Consider the following 25,059-nt stretch of genomic DNA (forward strand, 5'->3'; position numbering starts at 1 on the left):
AGGTTTCTAGGAGCCCCTTGCTGCTCGGGGTGTTTGTCACTGTAGGAAGCATTGCAGATAGCTGTTTTCCAGTTTCCAGCTCTCTTCTTTACTGTTTGTATTTGCTGCCAGCATTGTGCAGACTGTTACTCTTGGTGTGTGCAGTCCAGCTCCCACAATTCCCTTTCTTCCCATTTGGTATCATTTCTTCTTAGCGAGGTCACTAATACAGTTCTCCCCTGCACTTGTTTATACTCATAGCTGTTTGCAGATGTCCGTCAGGTCACTATGAGCAATGATTCAAGGTATTCTGCTTCCTTTTAAATTAGTTTCCTTGGCTCTTCCATTGCTTTGAATGCTCTTCTCTGATGCACGTCTTGTCTGTTTGCACCTCCTGCCTCCTTGGGGGCCATGAAGATATTTGGTGTAAAAGAATCATAGAATAGCTTGGGTTGGAAGGGACCTTTAAAGGCCATCTAGTCCAGCCCTCTGCAATGAGCAGAGATGTCTTCAACTAGATCAGGTTGCTCAGAGCCCTGTCCAACCTGACCTTGGATGTTTTCAGGGATGGGACATCTACCACCTCTCTAGGTTGTTCCAGTGTTTCAACACCCTGAATTTCACCCAATATTTCTTCCTTATATCTAGTCTGAATTTACCTTCTTTTAATTTAAAACCATTACCCCTTGTCCTGTTGCTACAGGCCCTACTAAAAAGTTTGTCCCTATCTTTCTTATAAGCCCCTTAGAAGAGGAATATCAGCTGGGAAGTCACCATTGGGTAATGGAAACCATGGCCCATCTCACCCAGGCAGCCTGGCAGGATAGGATGGAAGGGTTTATAGGATTTCCCTTCCCGTAACACAAGCCACAAAGGCACAGTCCAGCATCCTATTGCAAATATAAGGCCTTTGCTGAAAAAAGGGATGGAAGCAGCAGTTGCTGGAGGAAGTGAGCAGGTGAGGATCACTTCTTGGAATGGGAAGAATAACACCTCTTTGTGCAGCTGCTGAATAGAGCCGGGGGTTTTGCCCAGGGTATCTCCTCATGATCGCTTGCTGGTGCTTCAGGAGAATTAATACTTCCTAGCACCTGTTCATAAGACAGTGCTTGTAATGACTTGCATTTCTACTGCACCTTTCAAACAGAAAATATTCCCAAATGTTTCTCATGGATGTGATTGCACAAGAATTGGCTGTGTCGAAGAGCGGAATGCAGCTGTTTAGTAATCCATGATGATGCCATGTGAGAGTTGGGGGAGGCTTTTGTGGCTTTATGAGAAGAGATACCCCAGGAAATAAGTGATAAATACAGGAAGAAATCCCCGTGCCACCCTTCTTGCACCTTCTCTGTCACGGATATGCATGTCTAGGAGCAGCTGGATAGTGCAGGGACAAGCTGGGCTGGAGGATCTGGTTATCTCTCAATGTTTAAGAGTCTTTGAGGAAAAAAAACCCTTGTTCTGCTCTTCCTTTTGCCTCTCTTGATTTATTGTCTCTTCTGCAGTTGGACGAAGGAACGTCGCGTCCTGCTGGTGATGTCCAAAGCAAAGAAGAAGTGGGTGTCTGTCCGACCGCTGCCTTCCATCCGCAACTTCCCACAGCAATATGATGTAAGCCAGGTGCCCCTTCCCCTTTCCTCCTACCGTGGTGCAGTGCTTTGAGGGCTGGTCCCTTATAGACCTGGCAGGGAGGCAGGCACGTGTTGGCTGAGGCAGGAGGCAGGACAGACTAATGGCAGCGAGATCTCAAACACATCCAGCAAAAGGGTGGAGCAGAAAAAGGAGCAGCACCCATTTAAACCGCTCTATGCACGTATGCAGGTTTCTGACATTGCTTTTAATGCAGTCACCAGCTCAAGAAGTGGCTGGCACAGGATTTGGGAATGAGATTTAAGTCTCCCCTTAGGTCAGAGTTTCTCATGTGGGTGAGAGGTGAGGTAGAGCCCTTGGGAAAATCCTATCCCTGCCTTTGCTGGGGCTGTGCTGCTGTAGATTGTGAAACTTGCTCGTGATGTGTTTTGAAAGAAAAACTAAGAACTCAGCTAAAAAGCCGTGTGCCATGAGGAAAACGACAGATATCTAACCTCCAACCCTAGCCCCAAATTTAGCAATTGAGAGTTTCTCTCTCCCTCTCCTTTCCTTTCTCCCTGAAAGGAGAAAGCTCCCCTCCCCCTACCCTATGGGATCTGTCCATGGGCAGACTCAAGGCCACGCGTGAGGCCTTGAGCACTCTCCAGTGGCAGGTCGGTCGCTAGAAGCTGGTTGGGGAGCAAGAGTTATTATTTACAGCTGCTGCAGCAGGAGACGAGGCCAGCAGGTGAGTCACAGGTCATGCAGCAAAGCAGGTTGCCATATGAGCGTGTACGTTGCCTGAGCTCCCACCCAACCCCAGCCAGAGAGGAACAGCGTTGTCTCTTCTCCCCAGTTTGTGTGGGCCAGCTGGTCTCCACACTGTTGTCCTCCTCTGGTGGCAGGACTGTGAGAGAAGGAATGGTCAGTAAATATGATGCTTGGAAAGCTTCTCATTTTCCCTAGCAATGATGCTGTTGGCAGCTGGGAGGTGAAGTTGTGTGCGCACTAGTGCGGTCTAAGGAACCCATAAGGCCACTCCACCTGCTTGGAGATGGCTGGAGAATGAGTCACTTTTGGGGACCAGCAACATGCCCGGCAGGAGGCACTGTTGGGTCGATCCAGGTTGCTCCCTGCTGTCTCCCCCAGGGCCAGTGCTAAGCATACCTGCACCTGGTCTCCTATGGAAATGGCAACAAAAGAGAGGCCAGGTGCTGAACTGAGCTGCCTGCACGTTTGTAGGGAAACTTACACTTTGTGTCTGTCAGGAGCTTGAAGAAAAGAAGTGTGAGTTAATGACGTGTGAAGCGTCCTGCCTGCGACCTCTCCTGTGTGCAATTTAATGTCCCAGCTGGTGTTTTGAACCCACTTTTCCCCTCTAGCACGGAGTGTTTGTGCAGATGCTACATTTTGCTCTGTCTTTTAACAGTTGTGTATCCACGCGCAAAATGGCAGGAAATGCCAGTATGTGGGCAACTGCTCCTTCGCCCACAGCCCTGAGGAGAGAGACATGTGGACCTTCATGAAGGAAAATAAAAGTGAGTGGGGGAAACATGGGCCAGAGAGTTTGAGGAGAGGGAAGAGGACATTTGGGCAGTGGATGCAGGGTCTGTTAAGACATACTTTTGACAACAGAAACAGAGCTGGACAGAGCTGGCACCATGAGCTTAGGTGGGATGATGGGGCAGGTCTGTCTACAGTAATTTAGAGCTGCTCTTCAACGTGCATGTACATCTTGAGTCCCTCGCTCTGGGACTAGTGCACGCTGGTCCCATGTCTTGCATTGCTCTGTTGCTGCCCTCTCTTTCTGCAGCTCTTTAAATCCACCTCGTGCTGTCCCTCCCGTTGCCTGTACTGTCCCAGGCCTGGCTCTGTATGGAGCTCTGCCAAAGCACCAGTCCTGACCTGTAGCTGCTCCTGTATCTTTCCTGTCTGTCTTGTATCTGCCTTGGCTTTCTTGCCCATTTCTGCACATACCCCTTGCTGCTGGGCTGCGGCACTCCCTGCTCATGGCATTGTATTCAACGGGGTGGATTTGAGATCCTGAATGAGCACATCGTTGGGTGGTGCCTTTGTGGAGGAGCTTGTCTGGAATTAATTATGCGGACTCCCAACTTACCTTTTGGGTGAAAGCTATGGGGTTGCCCATGTCCTGGACTTCCAGCTCTCTGGCAGCAATCCATGTTTTCTCAGACCAACAGCAAGCTCTTTGCAAGGCCCAGTTGTCCAGGTGCTCACCTAGCTCTGTTGGGAGATGCTGGAAAGCGTGAAGGGTTTCAGGCCTGCTCTGCCTTTGTTCTGTCTTTATGCTTGGATAGAGGGTCTTTCTCTCTGCTGGGCCAAATGCTGTTATTTGTTACAGTTCAAGCCATTTCGTTGCTGAGGCCTTTCAAGCATATCAGACTGGGCTGGGTGTGTTTGCTCAAGCAAACAAAGGTGAATGTTCAAATGACAGCATTGTTTTCAGTTTGGGGGAATTTGCATTCATTATCCCAAATTGCCTTGAATTCCTCCATTACCCATTTGGCGAGGAGTAAATCACTAACGCATCACACTTACAGCGTCGCATCGGTGTCTGCAAACATGTATGTTTCCATACCCTCTCTCAGGAGCTGATCTTGGAAAGGCAGATGTGCTGCCAAAGCTTCCACCCAAAAATTTCCCTTCCCACTAGTATCCTGAGTGGGTTTTAAATCAAAAGCACCAAGAAACGTTGACTCCGCTCCTCTGGGCAGGTTTTGAACGTGGAGCAAGCCATCATTAGGTCTTCCTCCTCAGTGCTTCCTGTGGCCAGGTTGCTTAAGGATTCTCCTCCCTCTGGAGTGCTGAGGATGAAGTATAGGCTTAGAGGGAAGGGACAGATCTGAATCCAGCCCCTGCCTCGGCTCTGTGGCTGGAGTGAGGTGTCTGCTGAGGTCAAGCAGAATCAGGCCTGATGGAGAATCACCTTGTGGTGTGAAGTCCATGGAGATCTTGGAGCACTTTCCTTGCTTCCTGAATACTTGGTGTGGCTGCAGTCCTGGTTACCCCTCGACTCATAGAAGACATCCCCTCACCCCAGGTGGCGTGGTGTGAATTTGGTTCCTCTCCCCAGGGCTCTCATCCGGGGAGGTGACATCTGGCCTCCCGAGCGCAGGCCTTCAGTCTGACGCAGGCGCTGCTGCACAGGAGAGGGGAGGGAAGGGCTGCCCCAGCGTCCGCCCTTTTCTCGTAGTTTGTGCACGGTGCGGGAGGTTGTCTTGAGTGACTTCACGGGTCGCCTTTGTGCAGTACTAGATATGCAGCAGACCTATGATATGTGGCTAAAGAAACATAATCCTGGGAAGCCTGGAGAAGGGACACCGCTCACCTCACGAGAAGGGGAGAAACAGATCCAGATGCCCACCGACTATGCTGACATCATGGTAATCAGCTGATCTCTTGTCCTTCATCCCTCCTCTTCCTTCTCGGTGCTGACAGCCTGCCCCTCTCCTGTGCCCCAGGTGTGAGCTAGCAGGGACTGTGTTGCTCTTGTGGGAAAGAGCCCGTGCTAATGTAGGTTAAATGGACAGCTTGGAGCAGCATAGCAAGGGCGGCACAGATGAGGTGGGAAGGGATTGACCTGGGGTCAGCAAGGCTCTGCAATGGCTTTTCTGTTAATCCTCAAGTCAGTAGGAGTCTACCCAAGGTTCCCTTTTGCATGGACTCAGCCTCTCCCCAGGGTTCGTGCCCACTCCTGGGAAAGCTGGGAAAACCATTGCTGGCCTGTCAGGAAAGAGGGAGAAAGTTGGAGAAGAGATGGGTCTGGAGTGCAGAGGCTTGGGAAAACTGGAGGCAGATGTGTCCCCTTAGCCCAGGGGTGGTGGCTGGTGTAAGGGTTGGTGCTCCTGAAGAGTCCTGCATTGCTTGTGCATCTGGGGACCTTGCAGTCAGACCCCACCTGGGCTGTGAGCAGGGCAGGGGGCCCATGTCAGTGAACTGAGCTGTCCTGTTCTCTGAGCCCATTTGAGCTGTAGGTAGACCTCGACAGAGCATCGCCTCTGCTCCCCCTTAGTGGCAGCACAGCACCCTAAAGGTGACATGGCAGGGAAGTGCGGGAGGTCATAGACTGAGTGGAACTTCCAGGATGCTCTGGAAGGAGAAGGGGAGAGGCAGGGCTGGCACGGGGAAGGCCGATGGGTGTGACTGTTAGCGCACTGACTGGCCCTTTGCCCTGTCTGCACCGGTTAGATGGGCTACCACTGCTGGCTCTGTGGGAAGAACAGCAACAGCAAGAAGCAATGGCAGCAGCACATCCAGTCGGAGAAGCACAAGGAGAAGGTCTTCACCTCAGACAGTGACTCCAGCTGCTGGAGCTACCGCTTCCCCATGGGCGAGTTCCGGCTCTGTGAAAGGTACTGTTGTCTCACATCCCTCCTGTGCTGCTGCCCAGGGCCTCCGTCATCCTTCCTCCACCATCTCCTCCACCTCTCACAGAGTCCCCAGGGACTTCTGCTTGGAGGAGTGGGGTGAGCTGACAGGTTTGGGTGACAGTGGGGCTGCTGTTGGACCCCAGAGGTGCTCAGCCACACTACTGCGTGGTAAAAATACATTCCCAAGCATGTATTTTTAGAAGAGGAGGGCGAGCTTCACGTCTGCACCTGTGCCCTCCATGGCCAGGATGCTCTCAGCTCTCAAGGTGCTGAACAGTGTGCTTGTCCCAATGCTTGGGGGAATCCCAGGTGCTTTATTAAATGGTTTGAATGTCTTGCACCCTCTGAATCAGCACCTTGAGCTGTCTTCAGAAAGCTTGTGATAGAAATGCTGTTTTGGTTAGAGAGAAGGCTGTTACTTGGCGTTTCCTCTCTTGGGTGGTGGTTTCTCTTCATCCCTGCTGGTCCAGTTCCAGCTCACATTGTTTCATTCTGTTGACTTAAATCCCCTCGTAGACGTTGCTCTGTTCACTGCTCTGTTTCTGTGCCCAGCCTCCATCTTGCCTTCTCTGGCTGCTCGTGGGTTTGCAGGAGAATCGCTTTGCCCTTAGAAAGGAGAGTTTGCAGCGTGTTTTGGTGGGCCCCGACCGAGTATCCCGGACGGGGAGCTCCAAATCGTGTCCTGGGAGTGCCCTCCTGATCACACTCCTTGTGCCGGCAGGTTCCAGAAGAGCAAGGCCTGCCCTGAAGGAGAGGAGTGTCGCTATGCCCACGGCCAGGACGAGCTGACGGAGTGGCTAGACCGGAGGGAGGTGCTGAAACAGAAACTGGCCAAAGCCCGCAAGGACATGCTGCTCTGCCCCAGGGATGATGACTTCGGGAAATACAACTTCCTATTGCGGGATGGCGTATAGTGAGGGTTGAAGGGGGAGCCTGTCAGCTGGAGAAACACGGGGCGGGTTTTCCGAGAGTGGCAGTAGCAGGGAGAGCGAGATCTGTCTCTCGCAAAGAGAACTTTTTATTTTCTTTTGTTTTAAGATTATGAGACGATGATTTATTAGTGGTGAATGAAATCGTGAATTTGATTCTCCTTGGCCAGCGAACGCCGTGCTCACTGAGTTTGTGATCCGTCTTCTCTCTCTTCTTTCCTCCAAATTCTCCTTCATCTTTTTGTTTTCTCTGTCCTTCATGCAAAGGAATGAATCCAGTCTGTACTGGGCTGCGAATCAGAGAATTTCTCCTTGTATCATTCTCCTGCCCTTCAATTCTGAGTGTGGATGCAGAGGTCCGGAGGACAAAGCTGAGAGAAAGGGACAGACATCTGGTGAAAAGGTGATGATGAGGTTCATGTGCTCCTTTTCTCAGTGCTGCAGAGCAAGCCCCACTTACGCTGCTGCAGCCGGCCTGCTCTCCTGGGAGTTCAGTACCAGAAGAATTAGGAATTGAGGTGCAAAAGAGGGAAAACCACCACTAGATCTGGCTTAAAACATCTAAGCTTAAGCTCCCGGCTGTCTGTGTTGCCCTGAGGCATCAGCTGGTGCTGAGGAGGGTAACGGCCGTCTGGTATAAAGAGCATAGCTAAAAGCAGCAAAGTAATAAAACTGCTTGCAGCAGCAGGAACTGGACTGTAGGTGACTTCAGACTGCTTCAGCTGACTGTACCCAGAAAGCAAATTGGTGACTCTTCGTTAGATGTCTTCCTCAGTGTGCAGCAGGTATGCAGGGTGTGTAGTTTTGGTTTGGTTTTTTGGCTGGTGTGACTGCTGCAAGTAAGACTGAATCCATCTAGAAAGCGTAGTGGAGGCTGTAACAGGCCCTATGCCACTGTAGTCCACCCAGCAGTAGCAGTCAGGAGGAAGGCTGTAACCAAAAGGAGGCTGTGTCTCTGTGTCAGCTTGTTTCCTGAAGAGAGGGAGGGAGGGAGGGAGGGAGTGGGGTTCCTTTCTTGCTCTTTAAATGGCATGTGTTACTGATTATTTGAGCTTCGTTTTTCCCTGCACTGCCAGAAGAACTGGGTGGGGACCTATTTAAAAGGACACCATCGACCAGCATGGGCGATGCTTTGCTGATGGGAATCCAGCTGGAAGGGCGCTTACCAGCACCGGAGGTCCAGCCCCCTCCTCGGAGCTGGGGCAGGGAGCTTGCGGACACACAGTGCAGCCAGGATGCGACCCAGGGCAGGGACCGTGGTGGAAGGCGAGTGGCACAGTAGGACCCCAGCCATGCGCCTGCTCCTGCCCCACCTGATGTGCTCTGCCACGATGGGGGAACCAGTGGTGCTGAGCTCTGCACCGGGATTTTTGGCTTTTGTAGTGGCAGCGGTGAGAGGCGGTACTGCTCCGTATGCCAGCCTTGTCCTTTCTGGTGGTCTCCTCCTGTAAGCCGTAAACGTGTGTCCTGCACTGAGCTTCCCTCTCCTTCTCTCCTCCGCAGCCCAGCTGCGCTCTGCAGTTTTGCATGCACGGATGGCACCGTCCACTCAAACACAAACACGTCTCCCTCCCAGCCTTTGTGGGGGGATGTCTTTTTCAAACCGAGTCTCCCAGGACAGCAAGGTCAGGGCCCTTGGGGCTGGCAGTGCTGTATCCATGGTAAACACAATCTGGCCATCAGCTGCTTGGTACTTTGGCATTGCTGGGTCCCCATTTTTCCCTCCCTGCTTCCAGATCCTTGGGGTTCCCAGCTTCAGGAGAGATGGGATGTGGAAGTACAGGAGATGTGGAAATGCAGGAGATGGCTGGAGGGGGGCACCTTTCTAAAGCAGCCTCCAGGTAGGTGCATCAGCTCCACTGAGGTAGTTACGGCCCAGGAGTGGAGTGCACTGCACGCTGGGCTGGGGTCTTTCCAAGGATCTTGCATGCTCCAAGCAGAACGTGCCTCTGAGCTTGTTTCCCCTCCTTTAAAATGTGGATGGTGGTCACTGGTTTGGTATGAACTTCCCTTCTTGGCTGCGCAGCACCTTGAGATCTGGCCTGGAAGGGGCCAGGACTAACATCTGATGATACAAAGGTTGCTTATTGAGAGAAGAAGGGAGGGAAGTGGTTATTTCCATCTCTGCCCACCTGTGGGGAGGCGGATGGGATGAGGAAGGATCCATAGTGCTGTGGGGAAAGAGAGTGACCAACGCAATAGCAGACTTGAGTGGTGGGGTGCTGTGTTTTTTCCTGTGCCCTCCGCTGTAGCTGCCCGGATTGTACCTTCTGCTGGTGCTCCTTGTGCTCAACTGGTCAGCTTCATAAACGGAGAGAGACGGGGGAAGAGGTAGGCATCAGCTCCTGGGTTGTTTTGTTCTGCTCTTCTTGGGCAGAGACACCAAGGAGGCGGATCTGGATCGGGGAACGTTGGAATCTGTTTTTTATTTTTAAAACAAACCTGCATCTCTAGTGTGGCTCTAGCGTTCGCTGCGCCGTGATTTCTCATACAATAACTCGTTTAGGTTACAGAGTGGGTCGCTGTCCCCTCTCCCCATCTCTGCGATGAGAGCCGAGCTGCTCGCCGGGGCTTCCGAGGGTCAGGTTGGGGCCGAGGCGGGGAGAGGGCGAGCGTGCGTGCGGTGAGGGAGGCCCACGGTCACGGGGGTTGCATCGAGTATCTCTTTTTGTTTTCCCTGATATGATAACCTGGTCTGTGGTGTTGCAGTACTTTGTCACCAGACTTGTTTTAGTGTGTATATATGTGACCCCTCCCATGAAGCATATATACACAGGTATTAAATATATCGCTCTATATAATATTATATGTGTGTGGTATCGAAGGAATCTTTTAAATGAGGGTAAAGGAAAAGGACTCGGGCCAGGAAACGCAGCATCTCCAGTTTAAATATGAATACTTTTATTTGGGTTAGGGAAAGGGAAATAACAGAGAGGGGAGGGTTTTATATAGATAGGTATAAATTTTGAGATGGGACAGGTTTCCCTGCTCACACTTTTGAAACCCCCTAGGATGTCCTCACAGTCCCATCTCAGTGAAAGAGTATTATACTGCTAACTAGCAAGTAAAGTTTTAATGATAAGGCTTTGCTTATATTATTTAAAGGGACATTGTGAAAGGCAGGAAGCTTCACACTTGACTTCCCAGGCTCGCTTTATCAAGCCAAGAGGGTTTTCTTCAGCACGTTATGTACTCTCAGCAGAACTGCTCAGCGCTCGCGGCTCTACAACGGATAAACCACAACTTGGAGGGCTGCTTTGGTGGTGCGGTCACAAGACCCTGTAATAACTCTCTCTTTTCTTCATTCATGTCAGAGAAGAAGAAAATTTTGCAGCGCAGAACCAAATTTGAGGGTTATTAACAAAAGAAGTGATGTTTTAATTCCATAACATTAGAAGAAAATCTCGTATCCTGTAAAATCACCACAGAGAGTAGAGACTTTGATTTAGATCAGCTTGTTAAGTGCTGGAGGACATAGTGAAAATCTTTTCCCAAATCCTTTGGTAGGGGCAGGGCTTTAACTGGTGTTGGAGTTAACCTGACCTTTACAGGGGGAAGTAAAAAACCAAATAATACCCTACTTAGCTTGTATGAAACTGTATGTCAAAAATGGATGGGTTTTAGCAAGTGAAAGGAAAAGATAGCAAGGGGATGCTGCAGTTCTGAGCTGGGTAGTAATGATTTTGAGTCCTTTAATATGTCTTCATATTAATATAATTTAAGAATACCACGCTTTACTATTAAAAAAGAACTTAGTATCTTTCAAAAGGTCTAGTATCAGGATAATAATGTAGATGTTTTAACAACATTTTTGGTTTTGTTCTTAAATAAAAAAGAAAAAAACAAACTTGCTTCTTTTAGCCTTTGTAATAGAAAATAAAAGTGTGCACTTTAAACCCTCTCCTGATCAGTGTGTGTTTGCATTTTTCAAATAGCCCGCAAAGGCTTTTCATCTTGGTTTCGGGTTTGTTACAGTCCGGAAGAGGTGAACCAGGCTGCCGATTCGAATACCCGTCAAGAGATTAAGGCACAAACGAGGCCATATATTGTCAATACCACTACAAACTTTTATTTAGAGAGAGGAGAGAAAGAGAGAGAGAGAGAGAGAAGAGAAAGAGATAGAGAGGAAGAAGAAGAGCACGCCGCAGTAGTCACCACCAGGGATCTGTTGCGTCGAGTTGTTCCGCTCTGGGGGTTCTAGGCAGGCAGGCAGGTTCTCGGCTCTGCTCCGCTCCCCTCGGTCCTTCTTCTTGCTCTCCTCCCCTGAGGGGCTGCCAAGGGTCCTGTTTGTACCATAGTCCCAGGCCAATCCGATGGTGATGTGTTGCGGTCAAGCGATGAGATCCAATCCGGCAGCGGCATGTTGCTTCCGCGCGCCGATCACGAGCTGGCAGTCCATGCAGCCTCCATTACACAGCTTGCAAGCTGCAGCGCATAAGCCGAACAAATTCATGCCTTTAGCTGTTACCAGGAAGCGACAAGCAAAATGTTTACAAAGAGGTGTTCTTCTAAGAAGTTGCTTCAGGCCTTCAGACAGTGCGCTGTCGTTCTACTGAGTCTCTGCTTCCTCTCAAAACCACAAGGTACAAAGTTTGAGACAAACATGTCCTAATTCTTACAGGGTTTCCCTGCTGTAAGGAGGGAAGCAAAGGGAGGACTTCAAGCATTGGATCGCTTTCGCTTTCTCCCGTCTTTAAGTATAATCTCCTGCTCTTCTTGCTGAGTGGAAAATTGCCTATGTGTTTATTAACAGATTCTGCAGTTCTTCATCAGATGCACAGTTCTTCTGAACTTCAGCTGTATTTAAGATTTTTTTTTTTTTTCTTTCCTCTAAGCACCAAGAATCTGCACACTCTGCATTAACACAGTTTCATGTCTTTGGGTAACCCGTGTTTTGAAACCTCCAGTAATCGGGTCTTGTAATCACCCTCAACTAGAGGTTGTCCCACTGTTGGCTGCTCTGTTCAGCTGGGTCATCCTGCCAGTGTGCACCCTGCCAGGGCAAATGCCCTTAGCCCTACCCACCGAGCCACGTGCAGCTTGGGCCGTGCGAAGCGTCGGTCAGATTGTCCCCGGAAAGGATGCACCTGCAGGAAAAGGTCAATGTAAAAACATTTATTGATAAAACAGTTTTATTTTTCCAAGTCCATCATGATGCAGATTAATCTGGGGTGAAGCCAAGACTGGAGATGCGGCAAAGACAAGGGAGCCCTGTGGAGACACCCTGCCACCGCTGGTTAAGCTGCAAGAGTGACCAGAAGGTCATATCCAGCGAGGCCTGAGGAGAGGAGACTTGTTACGCATCTCCCCAGTGTGCCTGGGTGCAAACATGACAACTGGTACCCTTCTCGTCAGAGGAGGAGAGGCCTGCATACGTCCCTGCAGTGCAGAGGGAATGAGGAGACCGGTGCACTTGTAAGGTGCATCTATTGAGTACGTACTGTGTGAGCGGCGTTAGTTTTGCCCTCCACAGATTATTGAGGCTGTGCTGGCAAGAGTGAGGATGGCTTTTGCAGTACAATGGAGACCAAAACCGTCAAATTGCGAGGCAGAAAAAGCATGAGGAGAAAAACGACAGTATTTTCCTTGCAGGTTTGAGCCTCCAGCTGTAAACACCTCCTCACCAGTGTTTCTTCGTTGAAGAAAAAGACTTGTATTTTAGAGAGGCAGGGAAAGGAGTGGTGACTCCGGTATGCAGAGGCTCCTAGGAACAGATAAAAAGACAAGGCAGAGAGACCCAGGTCAGCTGGAAGGATCCAGGTCCGACGTAGGATTGAGAGGAGCAGGGGTAGAGACCTCTGAGAGCTGCGAGGGAGGCTTCGTACTGAAGACTTTCAACGCCATCACAGGGCAGCCTGGCAGAGGGAGTTTGACTTGTCAAGCACGCAAGTTGCAGATGGGAGTCCCAAGCAATTCTGTGACGGAGTCTGTCTGCCCACACTATAGGGGCAGTGACAGCGGGTGATGCAAATGGTGTCATCACCCTCAATGGTGTTTGCTGCAGCCACTGCAACCGAGAGCAGGGCTGTGTTGTGTCGTGTCCTGTGCACAGAGAGCAGCAGAGAGTTCCTGCCCTGCGGGAGCTGTGACCTGGGGCGGTGTGCTGGTCGCTGGCTGGGGTGGAGGGCACGGAGAAGGTAATGGTGTAGGGCACTTGGGGGGGAAAAAACATTGGGCAGAAAGCGATGTGCTAAATGGTAAAAGAGGCTTGGATGGGAGTGACTGGCGGAGGGAAGTGGAGGAGGAAAGGCTGCCGGAGCACTGGCTGAAGCAGCCAGCCATTTGGTGTGCGGTGGAGGAAGGTGCTGAACAGGCTTGGCTGGGTGCCTGTGGGGTGGCTCAGGGCAGAGGGTTGTGGACAACTATCTCCTGGGGCTTCCTGGAAAGCTGTGGGCACTGCTCAGGAGCTCTGCACCATGTCTCGTCTCGTCCAGTGTCACCCTTTTCTCCCCAGGATGGGAGGGGACAGGATGGGGCCCATCCATTCCCAAAAACCTCTTTCTCTTCCCAACTGGATGGTCACCTCTATCTTCTCTGCAGTTCCCCTTGCAGGCAGGAGCAGCAGGTCCTGGTGCCCCCAGCGCAGGGCTGGTGTTTCCTGAAAGCAGATCCAGTTGCAGCAAGAATGAGAGCAGGGATCAGAGACAGCAGCTCCAGCAGACTTCTTCCCCACTGCAACAGTCCTGGCCCTGTCAGCTCCCGAGACTGCTTCTTTCAGGGGTGCTCCTCTCTGTAGTTTAGCTTATGGATGGCAGCACCCCAGAAACTCCAGGCTTTTTCCTGAGAACCTCTGGAGGCACAGACATAGCAGACAGTCTTAGGAAATAGGCTTATTTGTTACCATCTGGATTAATCCTCCCAAAAGTGACATTTACTCAGAGCTGGGTTGGAAATCTCTAAACCCAGATGCCTGAATAGATTTGGCTTGCTTGGAACTGGAAAATGCTCAGCACTGGAGGTGCTCTTTGGTGTATTTCCCTTGTTCTCTGTGGATTTCCTCTGTCTGCCTTAGCTGTGGGCTTCCAGTAGTGCTGGGGCCCTCCAGGCAGACAGTCGGGAAGGATGAAGAGCTGCATAGTTTCTCTAATTGAATACCAAATCATGCTCCCCTGTCTGTACCCCAGCAAAGCTCAGAGGCAGAGTCCTGCTTCCATGGGAGCGAGATGGCCTCGGTTTTCCTCAGCCAAACAGCTTGAGGATAACTGCGACACAGCTGGACGTTGCCCCTGGGAGCTGTGGTGGGGATTCAGTACAGAAGCAGCGTTTCAAACAAAGCTCTCGGCAGGCAGGATCTTCTCCTGTCTGAAACCGTTCATATCTTGGCTTTTGGTGATCAGCAGCAGACGAACTGGCCAGGTTTCTCAGAGGATCGGTTGGGTTTTTTTCAGCCCACATGCTTTCCCCAGGCTCAGCTGATTCCTGTATCCATCCATCGGGCTCTGACCTCTTGGGCCATGATGCTGCAGGATCCCTGCTCCTGCTGGGGACCACATCATTCCCAGGAGGGGTGAGTGAACCTGGGAAGGGATGGCCAAGGGACAGCCAAGGTCCTTAGAGCCAACCTCTTCTTTTTGAAAGGGAAGCAGCCAGAGGAGCTTGTATCTTCCTTGCTGTCCCACCCAACGATCTCCCATGGACCCTGGCAGAGGCCCAGCAATCGCTGTCCTTGGCTTTCCCCATCCTGCTTTAAACGCCTTGGTTGATTGCTGCTCTTGGCACCTCCTGGGCTCTGCCTCCTGCCAAGGCTTGTTAGGCAAGCTCCCAAAGCCGGCTCTGCCCAGGCTCCCAGAGCGTTTCCGGAGCAGGGAAATGCACAAAGGCAGCTCTAGGTGTCCTTCCTGCCCAAGGGCAGCACAACTTTTGGTGATCCCAAGAGTCTTTCTCACGTTTTCTCCCTGCCTAGCACCTAGTTTTCTGGCAAATGGCACCTCACAGGGGAAGGCCACGTGCGGAGGAACAGAGCTGCGGTGAGCCTGGCTGCCACGTGAGCACCCCGAGAAGGGGGAGATATCTTGGCGGGGGCGGGGGGGTGGGGAAGCAAAGCTCATTAGCTTTTTGGCACTTATTTTGGGGAATTAGTTTTTAAAAAACCTTTCGCCTCTGGTGGGAGGTGTAGATGGTTCCTTCCACTGAGCTGCACCGCTCGCTTGGGGGATCCCGGCGCTGCTCCTCCACACAGGGAGACAGGCACAGGTACACATACGTGTGCACGTATCTGCATGCAATACCCCGCCTGGGGAACAGGTAGCCCCTTCAGAGGTTAGAAGGGGACTCAGTGAAAGGCCTCGTCAAGCCTGTGTGTCTGGGCCCCACACTGATACCATCAAAATTACCTAAAGGGTCACATGCCTGCACTTCAGCTGCCAGGCAGACTCTTTAGCCAACACAGAGCCCCTGTCCCGCTTTTACCACCCTCAGCCATCCACCCTCCCACGCTGGCTTTGTTGCTCTTTCTCCCACCTCCTTTTCTTTAAAAGCAATCTGCTGTGGATGCAGGCACCCCTCGTCTGGCCACAGCCTTCCCTGCTGCTGCTGTTCTGAGTGCCCTTGCAGCTCTGTGGATGCCGTCACTGCTAGCAGCAGCATCTCGACCCTGCAGAAGACAAGGTGCTGGGATGCGAGGCAAGCCTCCTTTCAGAAAGGCCACAGTGAAACTCAGCCTGCCAGTCCCTGCCACGGTGAGAAACATTCCCTATCAAGCCCAGTGCACTATGCAAATAAACAGTTAAATCTAGAAGCTGTCAGTGGAATGTGCCTTTGTCCTAGGAGCTAGTACAAGAACCAAAAGAAATTACGGATGTCTGCAAAGAGGCAGTGACTGACCTCTGGCAAAGGGTTTGCTTGGATAAAAGAAGAAAGAGGAAACCACTTACCAAGCTGGGTTTGGTGCAAGAACCAAATCCCGTGGGTGGGCCTGGAGCCTCCATACAGAGCATGAGGAGTAGGTCTGATCTCTGGGACCTGGAGCAGAAGACATCTCCGTGTGAGGTGATACGGAAATTTCTGAATAATGGTTGTGCTGCAAAGGTGAATGGTCTCGGGTGGCTGAAAAAAAGAAAGCTGCTTCACAAGCAGCAGGATTTTTAAAGCTTCTAGAGATTTCTACAGGCTTTTGTCCTTATTTCCAGATACACTTCAGGGGAGTAACCTACCTCATCTGTGACCACAAAGTCCCTTCAGTACTGCTGGCTTCTGCCTGTCCCCTCACTATTGCCTGCCAGGGGCACCACCTACTTTGGGGTGTTGGCTGCCAAAGCCTGTGCCCCAGATCAAAGAGAACAAATAACAACAGGTTTTCTTTCTGAGGAGGCGTTAGTTCGGCTCTCTTCTTCCTAGCTTATCTTTCAAATAGAAAAAGATATTTAAATATATTTACCCCTTTGACAAGGTGGGTAGCATGTTTTGAGGAGAGAGGCGTGGGTGGATGGATAGATAATGCTGTTGTGTAAGCCTTGTGTCCTTAGAAAATCAGATAGAAATGTTTATTTTCTAAGAGGACACATTCCATTAGGTTATCAAGCCAAGCCTTCATCTCATCAGAGGAAGCTGAGATAACAGCAATTAGTAATAATAACTAATAATGCCTTTCCTTGGTCAAAGGAACCACTGCTGCTTGTGGGTTCCCCACAAGGTGTGCTTTCAGATACACCTATGAAGCAACTAAGTTCCCTTCTGTAATGGTGGGCTCAGAAATTGTTATGCAGCCAGGTGCCACCACCAAGTACAAGACCCAGCAGCAATCTGCAGGAGTTTCTGACCAAGGAGGCATCCAGGCATGCCACCGTCTCTTGTTTTGGAGCTGAGGGTGGCTGCAAGACACTGGCAGAAGGGGAGGCAGTGGAAAGGCAGCTCCAGAAGCACCATGGGTGTAGCCCTGTGAAGGAGTCGAGGGAGAACTCCTGGGGCCAGAAGATGGCAATGTGGAGAGATGCACAGAGAGGCCCCTTGGCCAGCTCCTCGTAATGAGCAGGGTTGCATCAGAGGTCTGAATGTCTGAAATGATTCTTCAGGGTCCCAAACTGCCAGGAAGGCTGTACCTACCGATAACACCTGAGCAGCAGTGCTCTGCAGTTCCCAGTGCTCTTTGGGCCTGGTAGCAGATATCTGTAGAGATCTCTCTAAAGACAGGAGTAGAATTAAGGGATCTAAAAGAGACATTTAGGTGCTCTGGTACCAACAGAAGTACCTGAGCACTGCAGAGAGGCGAAGGGTTCACAGTGGTGGAGGGAAGCAAAGTACAAGAATTGGGTTGTGCTTAAAAAAAAAAAAAAGCAACTCTGGAATGAAAATCTAAAAGGAGGGAGAGCACGGACCAAAGCAAATGTTGAAGGACCCCCACTCCTCCCCTCAGGACTGCAGGCAGCCATGGCACTGCTGAACGCGCTCCTCGGGCAAATGTCCTGAGGTGCCCAGCCAGCAGTACTGGGTGGTGTGGTTAGCTGCACTGGGAGTCCTACAGAAAAGACACTGAAGATAGCCCTGGCCTCTGCCATTTAAACTGGTATTCCTGGATTTTGGCCCTCTCCATCATGTTAGGTGCCCCCTTCTGTGTGCCACCCACTTAGGGCCAGTGTAAGTTGACTATGGCTGGTTGAGCCTGTGAGAAAATGTGCTGTTAAGGGCTGACTGGGCTTCCCAGTGATGGAGCAGAGCTGCTGAGACCTCCACTAGCATGGGATTGCAAGAATAATAAATAAAGATCTGATCTGATAACAGGGCAGCCAGCACAAACGATGCAATCTGTGGCCGTGCCCGCAGCTTGCCAGAGCCAATATTTCAACTCCATCCACTAAAGCGGCTCAAGTGCTCTCCATGGCAGGGACGCAAGGGCAGACGGACACTCCCCACTGCTATGACTCTGCTCCATAGTACGATTTCTTCTTCCCTGGGGCTCGAAGTCAGGGCATCCGCCTAGTGATGTTACCCAAGCTCTTCTCCCAGGTGGGAGCTCACTTTTCAAGCACTATGAATCAAGAAGGGTACACAGTGGTGACAGGAGACTTTGTGGATATGGCAAACACAAGATGAGACAGGCGCTCTCAGATCTCTAGACAAAAACTTATAGATCTCCACTGCAGGCTAATAATTCAAAATGCTAAGTGACAATTTAGATGAGCTTTAAGGTCCCTTCCAACCCAAACCATTCTATGATTCTACGAATTTCCTCTCAATGAACATTTTCGTTTTCTGAAGCCATAACTGTCAGTCGATTTCTGCAGCAGCTACTGTGAAGTCCTTGGGTCCCTCCAGACACGTGGTCAGATGTTTGTCCAGCTTTCACGATAAGTTTGAGCCTGGGGCAAAACCAGGATGTCCAGCTGCCCCTGGCATTGGGCAGCTACCATGGTCCTAGTCACTTTACTTTGCCGTCATTTGATGGGCAGCAGACCTAGGCATATGTGGTGGTAGCTTTCCCAGATGTCAGTGATGCAGCATTGGGTGACGTCACTTGACTTGTTTTGACCAGCCAGAATGGACCAGAAGATTTCAGGAAAGGACATGGACCTGATGGCTGTCAGGCTGTGCCCCAGGAGGGAGAGACGCCATCATTTCTCTTGTTCCCAGCAGCCAGAATACATCGACCTTCTGCAGGGTCTGTCTGCTGGCTCCAGCTCTGGGTGGGTGGAGGACACTGTAACAGCCTAGGGTTAGTAGGGGACTATTCTCCCTGAATGGCTTCACCACCAATGGTTATCACTGGCTTTTTTCTTACATTTTCTCTGGGGAGTGGTGGGAAGCAAACCGCAAGAAAAATCCCAACAGGTTGTAATGTAGTTGTATATAATAAAGAATTCTACCAAAGCATCTACTGTGCGATTTCTGAGTCTAATTAGAGTGGGATCTAGATCATGAAACTTCCTCAACTAATCCAAAATTCCCAACCACCAAACCTGGCTAGGTAATTCTTTCTTTTTGGTTTCTCTTGGGTTAAATCAAATGCATTTCCTTATGGGACCAAACAGGTGTTTATTCTTTCGGGGTTGAGCAAAACCCTATTGCTTTTTAAGACTCTAAATGCTGGGCCAGTGAAATGCTTCACTTCAGGCACAAGAAAAGTCCTGATGACTTCACTCAGGCCACTTCCATGCTTAGAGCCATGCACAGTTTTGCTGGGCTGTCCCTGATAGCTGGGGCTCACAGACCAGCGTAGGAATATCTGGTTCCTCTCAACTCATATTTGCACTGTAAGGCTCAGCCTGGCAAACTGAGAAACAAAGGTGCTTCTGTTCTAATTATCACACCCAGCAAAAGAGAAGACCCCGACATGTGTAAGATGCTCCTTCCCAAGCCAGATCCTGATAAAGAAGATCAGACCTTTATCCTCCTGTCTCTAATGCATCCCTCTATGCTAAAAACTTCACTAACAGAAGAGGAGGGGCTTTGCATGCTCAGGATCTTACTTAACCAGCTGTTATTAGAGTATCTGCAGGGTGCATGAACTCACTTGCTTTACATCACTGATCTGAGAGGAGGCTATTTGCTTTCTGTGCCACTTATGAAGAGAAATTCTGCATTTTGGGGATGATGCACACTTGATAAGAAAGATGCCTTACACTGTTATCAATATTGACTTAGGAGGGACATGCAGTAAGCCCATATACAAATATTGTCACTATCTGTATCCTGGAGAGCTGAAAAGTTAACAGGCAGATGCAGACAGTGTGTGTATCTCCACGGGGCTCCCTGCACATCTTGGAGCTCCTCAGAGCCTCCCCGGAGCCCTTCAGAGGATCCCCTTGCTGTTGCATTTGCAGGCGACATGCATATCCCTGACAGAGTGTGCTTGCCTTTTTTTTTTTCCCTCCCAACGTGTATATTTGTTATAACACCTTGGGAAGGAAAAGGCTGCTGCCTTTGCAAAGTTAGATAACTGGCCCAGTTCTTTGCTGCCGGATTGGCTGGGAGAGGCCCTGTAAAACCACACTGGCCAGCCGCCCGGCCCAGCCCTGCGATGCTGCAAGCTATTTCCACAATTGGCCACTTCAGAGTGGGAGAGGGGGAGGTGAAGACAGCCGGGCAAACTGCATCTCTGCCAGGCTGCTTCCCTTCCTCCTTGTTTTTTTTTTCTCAGCCGGAGTAGTTTGGCAAGCTCGCTCCGGGTGCCTCCGAGCCCAACATCCAGGCAAGTGGGGTGCAGCGTTGGCGACCAGGCACCTGGCCCTCCCTTAGCCGTGCTAGTGCAGTCCCAGGACAGGACATGTCAAGCTGCAACATCCCCGGGGGCCCCACTGCCCTGGACTTTCCAGAAGTCCTGAAGTCCCTGCTGGAGTACTCCTTACCCTGGACCAACAAGATGACAGGTAGGATTGAGGGAACGCGAGCGGGGGTTTCTGGTTTGATTTCTCCTTCCCCTCCTTAAGTTGCAAGGCGAGAAGGGGGCAGAAGATTGCTGCAAGCACTTCAAGGGTGCGTTTCCCCCGAGTGTTCAAGTCCAATGGGGAGTTCTGGCACCGAGCGTGTTGTGCAGCTAGGAGGAAAAACGGCAGCAACGGCTTGATTACAAAATCAGTCAAGAGAGCCGAGCTCCTGATCCTGTTAATCTCTGTGCTCAGCTACTTCTTGGAAACCCTCAGAGCTTTGTGCGCAGAGAAGGCTTGGGCATAAATCTCTGTGCTCACGTAGGAGCAACTTCCAGGATTGCCATCCAGGTTGTCCCATGGTTAATAACTGCTCAGCCTCCAGACATTGCCTCTTCCCAGCTGCAGACCGTCCAGGGAGGCTGGCCCACGTGGGGCAGCCTGACTCCGTGCAAACTCTGTGTTTGATGCTGCAGTTGTTTGTCAGTGAAAAGCTGTAATAGGGAACACAGCAAATACCGTGTTTTCTTTGCAAGAGCACTTCTGTACTCCTATGCTTTCCTGCTCTCTGTGCAGCATCCTAGAAAACAAGTGGAAAGGACCCAGGAGGATATTTAGTCTGGGCTTCTGCTGTGCTGAACACTTCGCTCTTGCTGGACTGATCCCTTCTCTGCTGCTGGGCATACTCCAAGTGCCTATCACACAACTCGGGGACTCTCTGGTTTTGGATAGCCCTTGGCAAGCTGCTTTTTGGTTGTTGCGCTTTAATGTTCGCTGACGAAGGCTGGAGAGGTGTGTGGGAACACCTTGGCTCAACAAGCTCATGTCTAGGCACGAGTGAGTTGAAATCACAGAAACAAACATGCACTGAGCTTGCTCTTCTGTAGGGAGTTGCTACCAGGGCATGCAGACGACTCTGCAGTCTTGAGGGACAGTGTGATCCAGGAGGTGGGAGCAGGAAAGCCAGAGGAACAGCGTGGAGAGGGACTCTGCTCTCGTTCCGGGATCAATGGGGGAAAAGGCTGCTGCCGCAGCAGTAAAACATTCGTGGCAGGAAAGGCAGCTGCCTACACCTGCTGGAATACAGCGAGCCCCGTGGCACCCGCACAGCTCCCTGTGGGAAGGGGGTTAATAGGGCAAGGGGAGCTGCCATACCCCGTAAGGGGCTCATTTTGTCACATTGCTCTGCTGCTGCCACCTGTGAGCTGGCTCTCTCCTTTGCTGAGTCTTTGTTTACATATCACACAGCATGAAGCTGCGTGTGGGGATCAGGGCATGTTTCCCGAGCTGACCGATACCCAGGTAGAAAGCGGACCTGGCTGGGAGGAGGCAGTAACGGCCCAGGGAGGCTCACCACGTGTTGCAGAGCCTTGCTGTGGCTAAGCTGTAGTTTGGCTGCCTCTCTGGGATCTCTGGCCTCCACAGCCAAGTGGATTGAATTAATCCAAGGGAGGAGTGCTGGCAAGATTTATCTGTTTGGCAAGAGTTGGAGAGGGGTGTAGAGGGGAGATCAATGATTTGCAGAGGAAATAATTTAATCTTAACGCGGTTTATTTGGCAGCCGAGGGTGCTGTTTTGTAGCAGCTTTCTCCCTCAGCCCCAGGACCACCCTGCCTCTCAGCATCACCCCCCGCAACCCTCAGAATTGTCCTTATTATGCCACCTCCCTCCCCAGGCCAGCATTCCTGTCATGGCCCTCTTCCCACAGAGCTCAGTTCTCTCCTCCTGGGTCTCTGTACCTACACACCACTCCTCTGGATTTCCTGGGTCTCAGACCTCTGTCTGAAATGTGTTCTTCCCTTCAAATCTCCCAGTGGGGCTTGCTGTATATGTCCCCCTCCACCCTGTGCCTAGCACTGAGCTGCTTCTTGCTTGCTTCCCTGCTGCATCAGAGCTGGGTTATTCTGCATCATCTGGCCCTGACAAGTCTCCCAGCAGTAAGAACCAAGGCCGCTGCATTCCTCTCCTCACATCTCATTGTGTCTCTCTTTTCCTTCTCAGCTGCAGAGTAGAAGAGAAATTGTAAAAATCCGGGCAGATCCCAGCTTAACCAAGAAGGTATGGCTGATGGTGCAGTGCCCACTTTCTGCTGGCAGTGGCTTGAGCCCCTAATCCCCAGAGGCTGTGAGGAAAAGCTCTCAGAGCGGCCTCCCTCCTAGCTGGCTGAGCAGAGCTGATGCCCGAGCAGGGTGATGTGAAAGGGAACCCACAGGAATGCTCCCCAGGAATTCCCTTCCTCCCTCCCTCCCTCCCGCCTTCAGGCCGAGCAGCTAACACTTGCACAGGCTAAACCCTCTCCAAGCAAAGTCACAACCCAGTGGCAGTGCAGAACAAACCTTAGCACAGTGGTGAGTGGGTGGAAATGTGCTGGAGAAAGAACATGGTCATTCCAAAGGGAAAAGCCCTGGAGTAAAGGCTGCTGAGTGGTTTTAATAACCTCCATTCATATGGACATTACCCAGCAAAGCAGTTGCCATTGAGATCTGCAGGGGGGATGCACGCAGAGCCTGTTCCTTGAAGGAGCGCTGTACCGTACTGAGGCACAGCCTCGTCCCCGGGGGCCTCCAGCGTCAACAACAATGGAACAAAGCGACCATGAGAGCCGTAACTAACAGGAAGCCTGCAGCCTGCCCGGCTTTGGCTGCATCCCCTCTCCCTGTTCCTAGAAGCTGCTCCTTCCTGGCCTCGTTAGGTTGTGTTCTCTGTCTACCACCTACCACTAGCTGTTTCTCAGGCAAAAGCATCGCTGTGAGCCCGCTGCCCCTTGCCGAGCTGTGTGTGCCGCTTCTGCCATGTGTGGTCCGACATCTGCATTTCATCTGCTTTTCACGCGTGTGCTTTTTTCTTACACCAGCTGAACTGGGCAAGGCAGAGGGAGTCTGCAGAGGGCAAGCGGCAGCCCTGGAGCACGCTGGGCAGAGGAATGTGACCTGTTCTGCCTGCTTCTTGCAGCTGGATTTATCAGCCTTGATAAACGATGCATTAACGCACACTGTTCCAGCCTGTGTTAACAAGGTGGCCCTTTCCAAGCTCCCCATTGGGCAGCACGTGCACAGGAGTTGCATCAGGAGCCCCATCCCTGTCCCCTGTGAAGGAGGCAGCAGATTCAGCCTCCCAGCCTCTGCAAGAGAAGTAGCTGGCAGGTAGAGCAGCTCCCTGTGTGCCCAGGTTGGATGGAGACATCCCCTGGTCCTTGGTGCAGTAAGGCAATGGGGGAAAGCACCTACCCCATGCAACTTCCAATCTGTTCTTTTTCCTAGGGCACATGGAGAGGAACTCAGAACTGATTTTGTGTCACAAAAACCATCAGGGTTTATTAGCAAGGGTCAGGTGAAATCATGCCTCGCAACTAAAATGAAATCTCTGAGGTTTGTGGAAGGGCAGCTGAACCAAGCAGATGCCCAAGTGTCATACCTGGGAAGAAGAGGTCCATTTTCTGCTTGCACTTTGGGGGACATCTCCACCCTGGCACCTGTGGCTCTGTCGGGTGCAGACAGGGCCATCCCAGGGAGGTTGCTCACCCTTTCCTTTCCCCGCACGCAGAGCTATGCGGTAGGTTTGCTGCGGCCGGCCCTGCTGCGGCAAGAGGCAGCAACTGCTGACGGGAGAAGCCTGTGGCTGTAGCGTCTGTCACTTCTGAGAGCTTATTCATTCTGCAGGAGAAGCTGCTCAGTGTCCGCCTGTGTGCTCGGGGATCAACTTGGCAACATTTGCTCCCTTTGTGCGTTCAGAAGCTGAAATCCCAGCACGGCATCCCTGTTCCTGGAAGGGAGGGACTGGCTGGGGTGGAATCACAAGGAACCGCTTGTGATCATGAAAACTTGGAGAGACTCCCCCTCTCCAGCTGCCCAGCCACGCCAGGAGCCGCAGTGAAGTCCTTCTCCCAGCTAACGTTATATAGGGCACACCGCTGCGGCTGCTGCTGGCGTGATGTAGGACAGAGGGAGATTAAATCCAGGTCATGTGGGAAAGGTGATCTCGAGATCCTAAAACGGGATGTTGAAGGACCGGCTGGAGCGCTGACACAGGAGCGGCGCGCTCCCGCCTTGCCCCACCACGGCCGCCGCGGTTAACGCGACCTCCGCGTCCGGGCCCACCGCCCTCCCGCACCGCGCCGGCTGCCCTGGCGACCTGGTCGAGCCCAGCCGGGCCGAGGCCGGTCCTGGGACTGAGGCAGCGGGGATCCCTCCGCCCGCCACTGAGGAGGGGCCCGTAGGCGCCGCGCTGCACGGGCCGCCGCCACGGCCGCCTCAGCCGGGAACGTCCGCCTCAGGGAGCGGCGGCGGGGCGGCGCCTCCGGCGCAGGCGCAGAAGCGCCGCGGCCCCTCTCGGCCCGCCCGGGAGGCGAGTGGCGGTCGCGCGCCCCGCTGCAGGCGCTGCTGCTCCTGCGCCGCCCACGCGCGCGCTTCCTTCCCCCCTCCCCCCCCCCCCCCCCCCCGCCGCCCCTCCCGCCCTCAGGAGCAGCTGGCGGTGACGCAGCGCCCGGAGGAGGCGGGGGGGCGGGGCGCGGCATGCTAATCAGCCGCTGGAGCCTGCCCCTGCACGTGCCCCGGCGGGCGGGGGGCGCGTGTCCGCGCCGGCCGCGGAGGGGCGGGGAGGGCGGGGCCTACCCGCGAGGGCCCGCCTCCCGAGCGGCGCGGGCCAATCGGCGTGGCGGAGGAGGTGTGGAGGTACGCGGTCGCTGAGGTGGGCGAAGCCCCGGCGCTCATGAATACTGAAACACGCGCCAGGCGTCAGCCGGTCGCGCATGCGCTGTCGGCTCCTCGCCGCGCCGTCCTGCTCCGTGCTCGTCGTTTGCCGACGGGTCCCGGGGAAGCTGTCACAGCGTCGCGCCGGGCGCTGCGGCCGCTGGCGATCGTTGACAGCCCGCCCGCCAGCCAGCTCGCGGGGAGT

At 52.3% G+C, this 25,059-nt stretch overlaps 1 protein-coding gene across 3 annotated transcripts in view; it reads left to right on the forward strand.

Moving 5' to 3' along the window:
* Positions 1–7,837, forward strand: part of ZC3H7B (zinc finger CCCH-type containing 7B) — a 48,028-nt gene extending 40,191 nt beyond the window's left edge. For all 3 annotated transcript variants that reach the window (XM_086469489.1, XM_086469499.1, XM_086469507.1), the window contains 5 exons: positions 1,485–1,590; positions 2,978–3,086; positions 4,819–4,952; positions 5,758–5,921; positions 6,661–7,837. In XM_086469489.1, coding sequence (XP_086325615.1) covers positions 1,485–1,590; positions 2,978–3,086; positions 4,819–4,952; positions 5,758–5,921; positions 6,661–6,853 — 706 coding nt within the window. In that variant the 3' untranslated portion in view covers positions 6,854–7,837. The remainder of the gene's footprint in view (positions 1–1,484; positions 1,591–2,977; positions 3,087–4,818; positions 4,953–5,757; positions 5,922–6,660) is intronic.
* Positions 7,838–25,059: the final 17,222 nt, after the last annotated feature.

This window comes from Leptosomus discolor, chromosome 1 (assembly GCF_034619465.1).
Source record: "Leptosomus discolor isolate bLepDis1 chromosome 1, bLepDis1.hap2, whole genome shotgun sequence".
Classification (NCBI taxonomy): Eukaryota; Metazoa; Chordata; class Aves; order Leptosomiformes; family Leptosomidae; genus Leptosomus; species Leptosomus discolor.